This window comes from Danio rerio, chromosome 21, assembly GCF_049306965.1.
Source record: "Danio rerio strain Tuebingen ecotype United States chromosome 21, GRCz12tu, whole genome shotgun sequence".
NCBI classification, from domain to species: Eukaryota; Metazoa; Chordata; class Actinopteri; order Cypriniformes; family Danionidae; genus Danio; species Danio rerio.
Genome location: NC_133196.1, coordinates 18,022,325 through 18,038,279, shown reverse-complemented (window position 1 = coordinate 18,038,279; position 15,955 = coordinate 18,022,325). Strand labels below are relative to the sequence as shown.

At 35.0% G+C, this 15,955-nt stretch overlaps 1 protein-coding gene across 1 annotated transcript in view; it reads left to right on the top strand.

The window, feature by feature from the left end:
* The first annotated feature begins 1,135 nt into the window (after positions 1–1,135).
* The window catches only part of unc5da (unc-5 netrin receptor Da), a 357,691-nt gene continuing 342,871 nt past the window's right edge, over positions 1,136–15,955 (top strand). The window contains 1 exon segment of the mRNA NM_001328349.1: positions 1,136–1,623. Coding sequence (NP_001315278.1) covers positions 1,533–1,623 — 91 coding nt within the window. The 5' untranslated portion in view covers positions 1,136–1,532.

Below are 15,955 nucleotides of genomic sequence, written 5' to 3'. Positions count from 1 at the left end.
GAATAAATAAATAAATAAATAAATAAATAAATAAATAAATAAATAAATAAATAAATAAATAAATAAATAAATAAATAAATAAATAAATAAATAAATAACTTCTGTCAGGTTTTACTAAAGCATGGATTCCCTGGGATATAAATGGGTATATTGTAAAAAGAGGCAGTTTTAAGTGTGGAAAAATGAATATTAAAAAGTGGTCTAAAATAATTAGAGAGCATTTAATTAAATACCCAGGATAAGCTTTGAACAATACGATGACAGTATTTTGAATACTGATTTATTTATTTATTTAATTTAATGTCATTAATTGTATTTGTTTGTTCATTCTTTCATTCAAGTGATAATTCTAAAGCTTTTACACTGGGTGCCCCAGTCTTGAATATTCCTTTCCAATTTAATAGTAATAACATTTAAAAACAGCTCAACAACTTGTGATTGTAAGCTGATTATAATTGCCATTGTTTTCATTAATATAATTAAAGTGCTTGTGGTTAATTATACACACATTAACATCATCGCTGTAATGTAAAGTGACCTCAAACTCTAATAGCCCTTCATTAATTAACAGCCATATTACCAAGGCATGAGACTGTTGTTTTTTTTTTTTTTTATATATATAAAATAAAAGAACATACAAATATTAATATAAAATTAATATAATTGCGTGTGTTTTATTTATATTTCATGTTTAGAATGACATGTTTTCTAATGATCGCGTGTGTTAGCGCGCGGAATGCGTAAAATTCAAAACTTGGACTGGAATGAACTGCCCATTGATTGCAGAGTGCGGGAAATCGCTGAGTCCGCTCCACTCACGCAGTGATTCCACACTTGCTTTTTTATTCAGTGGGACAACACAGCTTGCCTGTATGGCTTATTTTACACATTTCTCTTGTCTTTTTTTTATTTAATCCGTGGAAACAAAATTTATGAACTGCGTAATTATTGTCTGCGATGCAAATGGCTCGACCAATTAGGCCCTACTTGTTTACAGACATAACTACGACAACACTCTAGCTCGTGCGAAATATTGCTTAATTGAACATCCATTATTCTTCCGAGCAAATTACGCACGAGAGACGCGCCGTCGCTTCAGCTCTCAGCCCAGTGGCCCCCAGGAGCCCGACACGATCTGTGATGAAATCAGTGTAACGCAACCAGCTGTTCATATGTCATCTCGAATTTAGGCGACATCTGACATGTATGCTCATGTATCATCTCTTACTCAGGCGCATCTGGTCACTTCGCGGCACATCCGAGCAGCAGGGTGAAGGACAGCCGCTGCGCTCCCTCCGCCCTCAATCACCCTCCGCTATTGGCCAGCGCGCACCGGCTTCATTATTCCAGTCTCACGGAAGCGCGAGACACTCACTTCAGCACGCGGACGAGAGATTCGCGCAGAACTTCGGGGTTTATCGCTACGGGAGGGACCTGTTACTGAAGCCAAGGGAACGCACGGCACATGCATGAGAGCGGCACACGCGAGCGGCTCCCCGGTTTAGTTGGGGACGCAGGAGAGAAGCGCAGAGATGATGGGACGCTTTGGGAAGAAGGGACGACACTCCTGCTTTGGCTTCCTCGCGGTCCTGATCCTCCTGCTGCCATATGCGATGGCTAGAGGTAAGAACAACTTAACTGTTTGCGAGAGCCTTAACATCATACAGTACTTTCCCCTATTAAGCTCTCTTGGAGAGTTCGTGCACTCCGTATGTATACGCATTCTTTGGGTGATGTTCTGTTATGACTGTGTATAATGTTGTTTTTAATGCCGATCACGATTGTTGCATTATCGGAAGCTCTTTGGGATGAAGCATGTGCTATAGGTGCGAATTCTCGTATAACTCTGTGCACGCTTGCACAAGTATGCGAAGCGCATCACTGAACCAAACGCCCGAATGGACAGAGATGCTTTAAACAGAAGCGAGTGCCAGTGCACAGGGAAATGTGTGGGGCTCACTGTATTTTGTAAATGTCTGTAAAATGAGAAATGACATTAGCAGCCTCAACTGTAAGCCTTCAACATTTCGGTCTGCGTAAAGCGTGTGTTTATTGGAGTGAGAATGCCAAGCGTGCCACGCGATGCGCAGCGCAACAGGCAAGAGAGGCGCCTTTCCATTTGATTCTGCGCGCTTGTTCTTGAATGAAAAAATCGTGCAACATTTTGAGTTATAACTTGCAGTAGTTATATTTACGAAGTGTAGCTATACATGGATTAATGTACTGCTTTACTGCAAGATATCACTTTCAGAACCTTTAAGCACTACATTTTTTACTTGTTTCATATTTTAGGGTGATCAGTCATCTTTATAATGGCGTTTTATTACACTTTAGGCTATTTACACCATTATTGTATTATTTTAAGGTTCTATGTATTGGTCATATTTTGCTTAATGCTATATATTAAACATGGAAAATTAGATTTTATTTACCACATATGTTAGCTTTCTATAACAACAGAACTAAACAACAACATGTAATAATAATAATAATTATTATTATTATTATTATAATAATACATATTATTATTATTGTTGTTGTTGTTGTTGTTATTATCGTTATTATTATTATTATTATTATTACTATTATTATTATTATTATTATTTTTATTATTATTATTATTATTATTATTGGTTGTAGTAGTAGTAGTAGTATGTATGTATGAAAGTGTATATTATATATTTTAGTTAAAATAAAATTTAAGTTTTGGCTGTTATATTTAGCTGTATCTGTTACTATTGATATAGATTTGTTTTGAACTGTAAAATATGTAATAATAGCTGAGGCATTGTTATCATTTTTTTAGCTTCTGGCCGCAGCTGACATATTTTATCATATATTTACCATATATTTAACAGGATCTTTTCTTTTCTTTTCTTTTCTTTTCTTTTCTTTTCTTTTCTTTTCTTTTCTTCTGCAAAATGTGACTGCAAAATCAAACGGTTGGTATCATTTTAAAAGAGCGATGCATTTTTTGATTAAATATTAATATGTAATATTTTCAGAACTGAAAGCAGAAGTAAGGCAGCAATTATCTTATGTTAAGAGTCACTGATGCTTAGTAAAGAGGTGGTCGGGGCACAGCCACTCTGAATACAAAAACTATCATTAAGATGTTCAACCAAGATAGATTAATTGGATGTTTATAAACAAGTGCCCAATTAGCTTTTCATTAATTGCCAGTTTTCTTATTTTTGTCTATGTTGTGACGCTATGAATGGTATATGCAATTTGAGGCAAAGCAATTAAAAAGAAACCTGATGCTTAGGTGGGCAATTTGAAGTTGATGGTCTTGTTATAAAGCAGGAGTGCTGTTATTACCTAAGGCACCCCTAAGGGCCACTTTTGAGATCTGTTTTGTGTATCTGGCAATATTGGCTGCTTGAGTTTTTGCTGGGGTCACAGAATCACACATTATGTAAATCAAGATTATCTGTATGATTTATTTAAGTTATATCTATCTATCTATCTATCTATCTATCTATCTATCTATCTATCTATCTATCTATCTATCTATCTATCTATCTATCTATCTATCTATCTATCTATCTATCTATCTATCTATCTATCTATCTATCTATGTTTGCTTTTCTGATATTTAAATGAACGTAGCATTGATTTATTTGATATCGAAGGGTGTTAAAGTGTTAAAAAGTAAAGATACCAAGACTCTGCATCAAGTTTTGTGAGTTAATCAATCCAGAATGTTCTTTCTCACTCTGGTGTTTGCTGCTAAGCAACATCTGACCTCCCGATTCTATCATCCCTTATGGTAAACTATTTGCAAGTCTATTAGCAAATTAGCCCTCAGGATTTGATCCTCCTCCTTTCTTTAAACTATGGAAATCAGCTCAAACTGGCCTAACATTCATAATTAATAAGTTCTTCTGCCAGCATTAAGAGGGCGTTGCGTAAGATGTATCCGGAGATATCACTCTGTTGGTTCATTGAGGGAATTCATTAATATGCAAATGAAATCGTGTCATTAAAATATCCAATCATCTGTCATGTTCACTTACACCGCCTCGAGCGCTGACATCATCTACTGTTTCACATCCGCGCTCAGAAAAGCTCCACACCTGTCAGAAAGAAGTTGTTATTGAAAACCATAAACAAACCCAAACTATTACAGCGTTCGCCACATCGCCTGTGGTCAGAACGTTAAATGTCATTTTCCTTTAATGTAACGTGGGCTCTTTTTTTTTTACTTCATAAAGTTGATGCAAGACACAGAACGGAAATGTAGCCCTGGGCGGCAGTAGATGGAGATGTAACTGTGCCCGATTCAGTGATAGAGGCGCACATGGTAATGAGTTCGAGTAGCTTTTGAAGTCTCCAGAGAGGTTCTCTGATGGCATGAGTTATGAATAAAGGCAGCGCGTTCCGTCTGAACATAAGCAATGTTTAATTTATCCTCCAGTATCGTTACACTGACTCTCACAGTATGCTTTTTGACATCTGCACACATCAGAAGCAGAACCGTGATGTGAATTTGCACCGTGGGATGCGATTCTTTATGTTTCGTATTAGTTTTTTTTAGAGGCACGACTGAATATGACATAAGTATGTTCATCAATAGAACATTACTCACAGGATATCTGTTAAAGCTGACACATTGCAATGTTCACAACCATCGCATACTGTAACTGCAAGGCATACATTTCCCAGAATGCATCAGCAGTGTCCCCGGAGAAATGTTCTGTCATGTTATTGTAAGAGCTTGTCATAAACCTGGTTGCTGCAGAGTATTTATGAGAGATAGAGAGAGAGGACCAGGCCTTCTCATCCTCAGGGATCGAGAATGGAGCTGGAACAGAAGTTGCTTGTTAGGAAGATGGAATCCTCTTGTCATTTGTCTTGGGTGTAACATGGAACGACAGCCCTTTCCCGCTTGTTCGTGCTTTTCAGTTCATACATAAGAAGCTTCATGTTTTTTTTTTTTTTTTGCTGTGTAGTGTTCATGCATATGTGTGAACAGGTGTTTGTGTTTTTTCCCCTAAGAGGTTTGCCATGCAATCCATATGTGCTGCGTTTGTCAGGAAAATCTCAACAAAAGGTCACGTTTAATCTTTCAAACACTCATGAATTTTCAAAAGGAGGGAGGATCTTGGTTACGGCGTGCATTTTCAATAACAGGAGAGCAGCAAGGGGAGATCTATGATGGAGGAGGCTGAGTTTGGAGATTTTTGTGTTTGTTTGAATAATTTCCTTGGCTTTGGAGGTGGCATTTGATTTGTTTTTAGTAGTGTTCTTCAACACTGTAGAATAGGGGTTGGTTGGAGAGAGATTAATGTCCTGTAGAGTTTACTCTCCAACATGCCCCAAAACACATGCCTGCGGTGCTTCTAGTATGACTAGTAAGATTTTAAATACCCCGTAAGGTGCTTTTAAATGTGCATTTTTATTCAATGTTCGATGTAATCTCAACTGAAAAATGAAGAGAAGGCAGGACATACACTGAAAAAAAAATTCAAAGATGATTTTTTGGATTTACTGTTTTTAAGGGGTTGTAAACAATTTATTTTGGCTGAATTTGAACAAACAAATAAAGTTTAGCATAACTAAACTTAATTTGTTTGTTTACGTTCAACCCATATAAATTGTTTGCAACAATTCTGCTGAATAATTTTTTTTTTCTGTGTAGAGTACCCCCTCCTTTAAAAAAAACAAACAAAAAAACAACCAATAGCGTTTTGTTTTCTCACAGCTCTGCAAGTGAAAGTGCTTGAGATCAAGCGTATCAAATGAAAAGCAAATGAGAAGTGTCTTAAAGGGGGCAGGGCATATCGGATACTAGAGAGCATTTGATTGGTCAATATGTGATAAGAAACATAATATGACGTGAAAAAACAAACATTTAGGATCGGGGGTGGAGTGGGGTCAGAGCACTCACTCTGATCCTCCGGGCTATGCGTTGGGTGGGGAAATTTCAAATTGAACCAAAACAAACGATAACAATTGGCTTAATATTGGCAATGAAAATTCAGGACATTGTAACCTGGAGAAATCAAAAAAAAGTGTCAAACTACGTTTTACATGTTTAAATTGGTTTTATAACTTCTAAACCTGAAGTTTGTCATTGTTTTGTATCATACTAGCTTATAGATGTCCTTGAAGACAAACATACTGATACTAACATCTAAGCAACATCATTTTAACTTGACTGGACCTTTATAAACTGGGTCAGGTATGTTCAATTGAAGGTGGAGCTAAACTTTTTAAGACAGTTGCCCACCAGAGGTCCATTCTTGGTATGTGGACTACTGGGTTAGCAGGATTATGTAATTAATGATTTGATACGATCTAGGATAGTTTCAGAAGTCATCCGGATTTTGTTTTTATAGCAACAAGTCTAGTTGCTCAAACCTTCTTGGAAGCAGGCTTATTTCATAGTACAATAACTGTGTAATCCATTCTGTTTTTTGCATCTGAGAATCACCAGTATGGCCATTAGAATAGAAGTGGTTAAAGTATGCTAGCCAAAAGGTATTTCAACTTAACTGTCTGAAATTGTAAGTTTGTTTGAGGGTGAAAAATGCTACAATGTTCTCTTGCCAGTCCTGATTCTAACACAAGCCCACAGCTTTTGATGTGGTTTTCGTGGATGTGCTGTCAGTTAACATGGTAAATCAGTTCAAAATCCACACTGAAAAATTAATTTGCGAATTGGACAAATCTGAATACATCTGTTTTCGAGTCAACGTCTCACTCAGTCTGTTCAGAGTGAGTAAGCTGATTTTGTTAGGGACAGTTCAACCATAAATTAAATTACTATTTAATTTTCTCACCCTCAAGCCATCCTCGGAGTATATATAAATATTTGGTCAGATGAACACTTCCAAAGTAGTTTTAAATTGTATCCTAGCTCTTTTGTGCTGTATAATGGTGTTAAATAGTGGCTTTTATTTTGAAGCTTACTAAAGTTGATAAATCTGTCATCAAGTAAACCCATACACCACCAGGGAATTGATCTGCTTTTATAAGAAAATAAATTCTAATTTTTAAATTATAAACTCCAGTCACTGACTGACTTGTGATGGTGGCCGAATGCACGTTACCAAGTGTTGAGTGCAAATGACATATATGGTGTGTATATATCATAAACATGACATATACTGTATATTTTCCTTGTTAGCTCATTTCCGTGAACATCTACTACCACATCAGGTACCTTTCCTCAATTGTACTGTATGTCACTTCGGACAAAAGCGTCTGCCAAACGGCTAAATGTAAATGTATATGACGCATGTCGCAAGACGCGTAGAGGCTCGTGTATGTGGCACTGTTGGAATAATATACTGTGTAATGTTATACAGTAATGCCAAGCCAACTAGTTTTCTTGTTCTTCGTCATCTACATTGGTAAACAAACGGTGTGGTAAGTGGTTTCCGCAAGACTGGTCTATTCCCAAAGCCTGTAATACAAATGTGTTTTATGTCATTCGGTATACATCACACATTATTCTAGCGTTTGGCCACAGCTGGAAGACAGAGATTGGAGTTTATAAGTTAAAAATGAAAAAAAAAAAAATATTTCGCTTCATAAGACATGCGCTAACTCATTGTTGGTGTATGGGTTAATTCAATGAAGTATTTATGAGAGTCTATTTAAATCAGTGAATCATTAACTAGCATATTTAATAAACATTTTTTTTCTTGCAAACTAAACATCAAGAAAGTACTTTATACTTTTAATTCTTAAGTGTATTAAAAAGCAAGTGCCTTTGAATCTTGAAGGACTTCTTCTTTCACTGGATTAATATTTCATTAGGATACCTGTACTTTTGGCTGGAGTGCTTGATTTGGGTACTTTCTCCAGCACTGGTCAAAAGTGAACAAAAGAGACTGATTGAAACACCAGGTACAAAAAGGAATGAGTCTCCTTTGTGTGTTGGGAGCAAGTTGACCCCAAAATGCAACTTAATATCAAGTGTAAATAGTAAAATAGTTTACAAAATGATGCACATCAGAGTTTGGCCAAATCAAACACATCAACACTACATAGAAAGCATAATATCCTCCTGCACACTCTGTGTCTTCTAACAGCTTTTACTTCAGCAGAAAATGTTCCATCTGATGTTTATCTCAGATGCCTAAAAGTTTCTTTTTTTTATCGGACTCCATGTGGTGACACATATGCGTAATATTTCCTACATTAAGGCACCAAAATGGAAATATGAGGAACAAAATAATGATGCATTTTCATGTTTTTAGGTCCGTTGCCGTTTCACTGAAAAATAGAGACTCAATCTTTGGTAACATAATAAGCCTTTTTACACAGTAATCCTCATAAATGATTGTAAAATTTGAAGAATTTCTTCACTGATAAAAACACAAACGTACTGTTCAAAAGTAGTGTTTTTTGATCACCAGACACTCTGGCTAGTAGTTTTACAACATCAATAGCCACTCACCATTTTCACTAGCCACCACTTTGTTATCTGGACATTTTTTTTTATGCATAGAATTTGATTTTGGCATGCTAAAATGACTTGATTTAGATTTTGAGTTATGTCCACATGCCTCCTTCATTTCACTTTTTGTGTGTTGTATATGACCTTGTTTATTAAGCATGATCAAATGAGCTGTGGTTTCATAGTGTCGAAGTGCTATTAGTTTTTATTTTACATGACGCTTCAGGGCTCAACACTAATAATTTTTTTCTAGCATTTTTTTCTAGCCACATCAAAAATAAATGCATAAAAAGTAATAGTTTGTAGCTCAAAATAACTGTAAGCAAAAGAGAGCAGGTGAAAAACATATCATGTGCGATAATAATAGGATGATCACATGCACACAGTTAATGTAAAGGCCCTTTAATAATCAGTTCAAATAATGGTTAAAGCGGAAGCAATCGCTGGCCCTTAAAAAACATTTAAAAACATTAAAAAATCAAGCTCTTGAAAGCAGCAGGACTGTGGGTGCACTTTTTGTGTAGTCTGTTTAAAAGAGAACAGATAATAGATGCTTTACGCAAGGAACTGTTTTAACCGTTTTAACCGTTAAAACTTTTTTAAAGTGGCTGTCTAGCCCGTCAGTTGAAATGAACCCTCATTTGGCGGGCTGGCGGGTGTTAAAGTCAGGCCCTGCCCATCAGTACCAAAATACTCTAGTTTTCTTCATCAACTGGAAGTCATTTTATTGTTATTATTATTATTTATTTATTTTAAAGTTAAAGGCACTGTATTAGTGAATGGTAACACAGAGTATATTATCTTAACACAGATTGCCAGTAAAGACTGTGTGTATTATGGAATATTGCATAAAAAGATACTTAATGGAAATGCCAAGATACACATAATTTAAAAATTAACTTAAAAACATCTGCTTAACTGAAAAATGTGTATAAACTGTGATGGAAACATATTTAAAGAACACATTTCAGCATATACATCTTTTAACAGATCATGTGATAATATAAATAGTTGAAATGTGACAGCATAACAGGACAGAGTACATTGAACACCTTGAATTCATCTATTTATCTATTCTCAAATGTTTTATGCCATATTCCAGTTTTGCACATAATTCCAATATGCATCTTTGGATGGAAACTAAGTACTTGCACCGTTTGAAGGCCAAACTGCTAGAAAAAAAGAGGGCTGTTTATACTTAACAATAAAGCCATTACCTTTTTGGGTTGTGGGAGGTTGATGGGCCAAAATAGCAAAAGCACTTTGAAATCATAAAACACAGCCATTTGAAAAAAACAAACAAACAACAACAACAACAAAAAACTTTAGTTTGCTTGGCCATTTTATTTAGCAATAAGGATATTTGTAGCTCTGAAAGTATTGCCGCTCAGTTCTCATGGCACGTGCCCACACCACAGTTTCATTCCTGAGTGGCCTTGTTTTCCGTTTCTCCATCTTCATTTGCGTCCCCTCAGAGTGCTTTTGAGAGAGTGCTGAATGAAGAGCCTTGGAGATTGCTGTCTTTCCTCTACTGACCCTGAGTTTCACCACAAAGGCATAACTCACACCATTAACCGTGAACTCCTGAGAATGAGTGCTTTCCTTTCTCTTTCCTCTGCACTATATCTATTTAGCTTTTCAGCATGCAAGACAATCCTGACTATCAGGTGTAAATATTATGGACTATCATACATTTATTTATTTTTTCCTGAGTGCTAAAACTTTCTTTTAATGTTGTGGCCTTCCTGTTGACTGTTTTTTGTGTTTTATTTTGTATGTTTTGCCTTGAACTACTTGTCAGAAGGGTAAAAGCTACAGATTAGGATGTAATAAAAATAAAAGCACACAAACAAATAAATATTATTATATATTATTTTTAAAAAATTTGTGTGTGTATATATATATATACACATTTATTTTTTATTTATTGATTGCTTTTTCAAAATACAAAAATGTTCTGTCTTTCTTATTTCTTTCTTTTAATATTTAATTATAAAATCTAAAAACATTTATCTATTTTTTATTTATTTATTTATTTATAATTGATTTTTATGAAAATAAAGTGTTACCAATAAACATTAACTGAAAATGTGTTACTTTAATTATATTATTTTCTATTTCAATTAACTGTGAAAAAGAGACATTTACATGGCAACTCACTAATTATAAAAAATATACAGAAAATCTAAAACAAATAATAATAATAATAATAATAATAATAATAATAATAATAACGATAACAAAAAAATCATAATAATAATAAATTAAATAAATAAATAATAAAATAATAATAATAATAATGGTATCACTGTGACAAAACCAGATAATGGGGTGGGGGTGGGGTGGGTTCACTGAGGCATATTGCCAAACATAATCGAAAAAATTTGAACATACCATCCCCCGAAAGTCATTGTATAATTCACACCCTGTTTATAAGGTATAAGTTGGGTTTAAGTTTTAAGTAAGATTAGGGATGTGGTAGAAGAATATACTTACACAAATACCAATAAACAGTTAATATCTTAATAATACCCTGGTAATAAGCTGGTATAGTTGATAGTGTGAATTGTGACTTGAACTGTGCGTCCATTTATTTTATTTTAAGTTATTTAAAAACACTTTTATTTACATTTCAGGTTAACTATAATATTCCTGCTTTAAAAGCATTTTTATGCTCTGCTGCATTCTAACCCAGCCAAAGTTTTGCTTATTCGTATTATTACAGTTGCCAATGCAATGATGACAAATTAACAGGCACTCATGCAAACACACAAACACATTGTAACGACTGTTTGATGGATATCATGAATCAAACTCTGTGCAGTTATCACACAAATGTAAACTAGTTTAATGTATTCTCCCCTCATTACCCCACCATGACAGATGTCTGCTTTTGGTCATTGTATTTGAAAAATGATCCGACGAGTTTCTTTGATGTAAATCGATATCTCTCCAAAATATGAATATTTCATGTTTTAATAATCAATTGCAACATTGACAGAGATGTAAGAGGTTGTCTGTAATAAAATATAACGCAATTTAATCTCAGAGCTGAGATGGCTGCGCTGTCATTGAGCTGTTTTCTGATTGGCCCATGGGCAGTATTGATCACAGTGAGACTGGCAACATGAGCAAGCACAACTAGCTAGCAAGACAGTTGTACAAGCTAGTTGTGTGTGTGTGTGAGTTTGTGTGTGTGTGTGTGTGTGTGTGCTGTGCGTGCGTGCGTGTGCATGAATGCTATGTATTGTCTTTAAAATGTGAAACTGTGCTGTGATGTGACATTTTCTAAAATTCTGTAAAAATACTTTTTCTTCTTTTTTGCTGTAGTTGTAGGTATTGTAGCTTATAGTGGTTAAGCTTAGGTTCTATACACTACTTTAATGCTATAGGGATAGTATTCTTCGCTGATGTGAACATTTTATATACTGGAAATAATTACCATGCAGTTTCTGTTGGTTAAATACAGGTTTATGCTGATTAGGTTTTAATGGGTGATGTTAGCTGTTTAAATGTTTGTTTATACTGGTTTGTGCTTCTAGATGATGTTTTATGCTGGTTGAATGCTGGTTTTAGAAAGTCAAGCTGCAGGTTAAATGTTGATTAACACTGTTGGTTAAATGATGGCTAAATGTAGATTTATGCTGGCTAGATGTCGATATGTGTTATTACTTGCTGCTTTATGTTGGATAAATGTTTGTCTGTTTTGGTTTTGTGCTAGTTTATGCTCACTAGACATCGTATTTGCTGGTTAAATGCAAGTTTATACTTGTTAGGTGCATGGGTACATGCTAATTTATGCTGGTTAAATGCTAATTTATTATGATAAGTTTCTAGTTAAATGTGTATGCTGGTCAAATGCAGTTTTTTACCAGGTAATTGCAGCTTGGTTAAATGTAAGTTTATACTAGGTAGTTGTGATTTATATGTATTAAGTGCATGTTAAATGTTGGTTAGACACTTTTTATGATAGTCAAAGAAAGGTTCATATTGTTTAGATGTGGCTTAAATACTACTTTATGTCGGTCAAATGCTAGTTTGTAATGGTACACTCTCAGACATAAAGGTATGAAAGCTGTCACTGGCATGGTACCTTTTCAAAAGGAACAAATTTTTACCTAAAAGGCCCATATTGATACCTCAAGGGTACATATTAGTACCCAAAAAGTACTAAAGTGTTTTTCTTAATTTTTTTAAGTACTAATATATACTTTTGATATACCAATATAGACAATTCAAGTACAAATGTGTACCTTTTGAAATGGTACCACCCCCGTGACAGCTCACGTATCTTTAATACTGAGAGTGTAAGGTGCTGTAGTGGTTAAACACTTTGTGCAGGTTTGTACTGTTTATACTGTTCTGCTGTTAAACTGTGCTTTAAACTGGGTAAATGCTAGGCTAAATACTGGAAAAAGTGTTGGTATGTGCTGGTTAATGCAAATAAATGCTGGTTAGATACCTTTATGGTTGTTAGGTTAATTTTGTTTTGTTAAATGCTTGGTTGAATGCTTTAAACAGATTGAACTATGATTTATAATAATACGTTGCTAGTTAAGTGTGTTTGCTGGTTTGCAAATGCAGGTTCTTTACTGGTAAAATGCAGCTTTATAGTGGTTAAACGAACGCACACTGTAAAAAAATCTTAATGCCTTAAATTTTTAAGTTAAATCAAATTAACATTATGAGTCCATTGGATTTATATTATGTTAAACTGACTTAAAACAGCTCACTTCACTTAAAAAGTTAAGTTAGAACATGATTAACTCAGTTTAATAGGTAATAATGAGTTACAAACATGTTGTCTTGACTAATTGATCATATACAGTAGATTTATACTAGTTAGGTGTAATTTATATGGATTAAGCGCACGTTAAATGTTGGTTAGACATTGTTTTGCTATAGTCAAATGAAGGTTTATACAGTTTAAATGTGGCTTGTGCTGAAAAATGCTACTTTATGTTGGCTAAATGCTAGTTTGTAATGGTAAGGTGCTGGTTAAATACAGGTACAGTATATGCCGATTGGACACTTTGTGTGGGTTTGTACTGTTCTGCTATTAAACTGTGCTTTAAACTTGGTAAATGCTGGTTAACAATGTTGAGGTGCTGGCTAAATGCAGATAAATGCTGGTTAGGTAGGTTCAGTTTGTGCTGTTAAATGCTTGGTTGAATGCTTTAAACAGATTTATTTCAGATTTATAATGGTAGGTTGCTTGTTAAAGTTTGGTTTATTTTGGTTAAATCCAATTTTATACTGGTTTGACACTTTTTATGCTGTGTATGCTTTATGCTGTAATTATAGTGTACAATTGATGATTAAATGCTGCTTTTTTACTGGTAAGGAACTGGATTACACTTTTTTAACCATCTATACTGGTTAAATTGTGCTTTATAATGCAACCCAGGCTCATTTTGAAAATGTACCCATATATATATATATATATATATATATATATATATATATATATATATATATATATATATATATATATATATATATATATATATATATATATATATATATATATATGGGTTATATATATCCAGTTTTTGTTTTCACAAATCCACCAAATTTCTGTCACGTGCCATTCGCGCTTGCTCTTTTCGCCTAATTCCACCAGAGGTCGCTGTTGACTGACTGTAGACTGACCGAATGACTGGCTCATGACAATTGACTGACTCATCCTCCTCCTTCCCTAAACCCAACCAACATTCATTTCAAAAGCAATCCAGAAAAAGAAATGCCCTCATGGGTGCCTGATTTTTACCACGGGTTCAGATTTTACCACATTCTCCCCCTGTTATTTACTTATATTACTTTTTGCCATTTTTGCCTTTTTTTTTTTGTCGTACCTGCTTTCTTGAACCGTTCTTCACCGAACTCAATCAACATTTTCGCGGTCTGTTCTGTGTCTCAAGTCCACCGACATACGTGGCAAGCCACTGAACAAACAGGTAACAGCCATCCATACAGAGGTAAGCTGTCAGCTGGCAAGCACGAAAAGGGACAGCATCACACCGCCCCATAGCATTCCTTTTAAAGATGAAATGCAGCCATACGTACTTCTGGCTACATAATTCATGATCTCCAGAAATGTATATGGATACATTTTCAGAACGAGCCTATGTTGTTATAATGGTAAGGTGCTAGTTAAATTCAGATTCATGCTGGTTAGACTTTTTATCTTGGGTTAATGAAGTTTCTGTTTATGTGCTGGTTATAATGTTAACATGCGCAAATATTGGTGTATGCTGGTTACATGTTAATGCGGGAGACCTTGGCTGCTAGAAGCACTGGTAAGAATTTTCATCAATCATTTCTCACCCCCTTTAAAATTTGAATATACCCAAAAAATATATATACAGTTTTGCTCATAACAAAAATTGCAAGATGTTTTTTTCAGGATTTCCAAAAATCATAAAAAAATGGTAGTTGGGCACATGGCCTTGGTTCATATTGAACAGTGAATCTGCCTACTGTTCTTCACAGATAGCCTCCAGGTACTGCAACTTCATTTTTCCTGAGTTTTCTTTAAGTTTCTGCTCACGATTGCTGATTGTTAGGTCAAGTTTTGCCACTTATAAAAACTTATATAACAATATTAATAATTCAAGTTAACTTTTTAAACAAGATAATTGTTCTATTGTTTTGTGAAATATGCTTCACCACACAATGCTTAAAGTCAAATGTACACAAGCACAGCTGTGCCATCATGATCTCATATCCTCCCATACACTAGAATTTTATTAAAACGGTAGCCTTGCTTTAAATAATGAGCGTGTCACTATATAATATTGTTCTATCTTCTAGCTCATTTCATACACATGTTCTTGAGGCCACTCGTAGGATGCGGTCTGTGTTCCGTGACCGGCAGAGGAAAGCGTCATGTTCTTATGCGCATGTATTTTTCATTCTCACACACACATTACAGAGGCCGTGTACAGTGTAGGGCTCACTGCATCCGCACGTTGATGTATGGTCAGCAGTGTCAGTGTAAAAATCTGCTGGTGCTTCACGCCTCTGTGACTCACTGCTTGTAAAAGAGCAGGAGAGCCGCACAAACCAAGTGTTTTGAGAAAAAAACATTCACACTTACAGCACAGAGCCAGCTCCAAACAGACACTTTTCTCCCCCGCGCACGGTTTTCCCTCTCAATGAAAAGTAGTTAATTTTCTTTACAGCCCTTTTAACTTCAGTGTGGGTTTAAAATATTGTGCGCATTAGTTTTCAGGTTTGCTTCCCTCTGTGAGATTGCAAACGTTCCTCTAAAAGCACATTGTCTTCTACAACTCGTTTGAGAATAGGGGAGAAAGTGGCATTTTCTTCTCATTTAGAAGTATCCTGTTATTATGCTATTCAGGCTGATTAAATAAGTTGTTGCTGCTTGTTAATTGAACAGACTAGTTTATGTGGAATGTCTCCGGTAATGTATATACATATATAGGTAGATTTTATTTTGAACTACTTTTTAAAAACATCCATATTTTAATCTGTTTAGTTCATAGTTGATTACTGTATATACAAGCGGACATTGTTGAA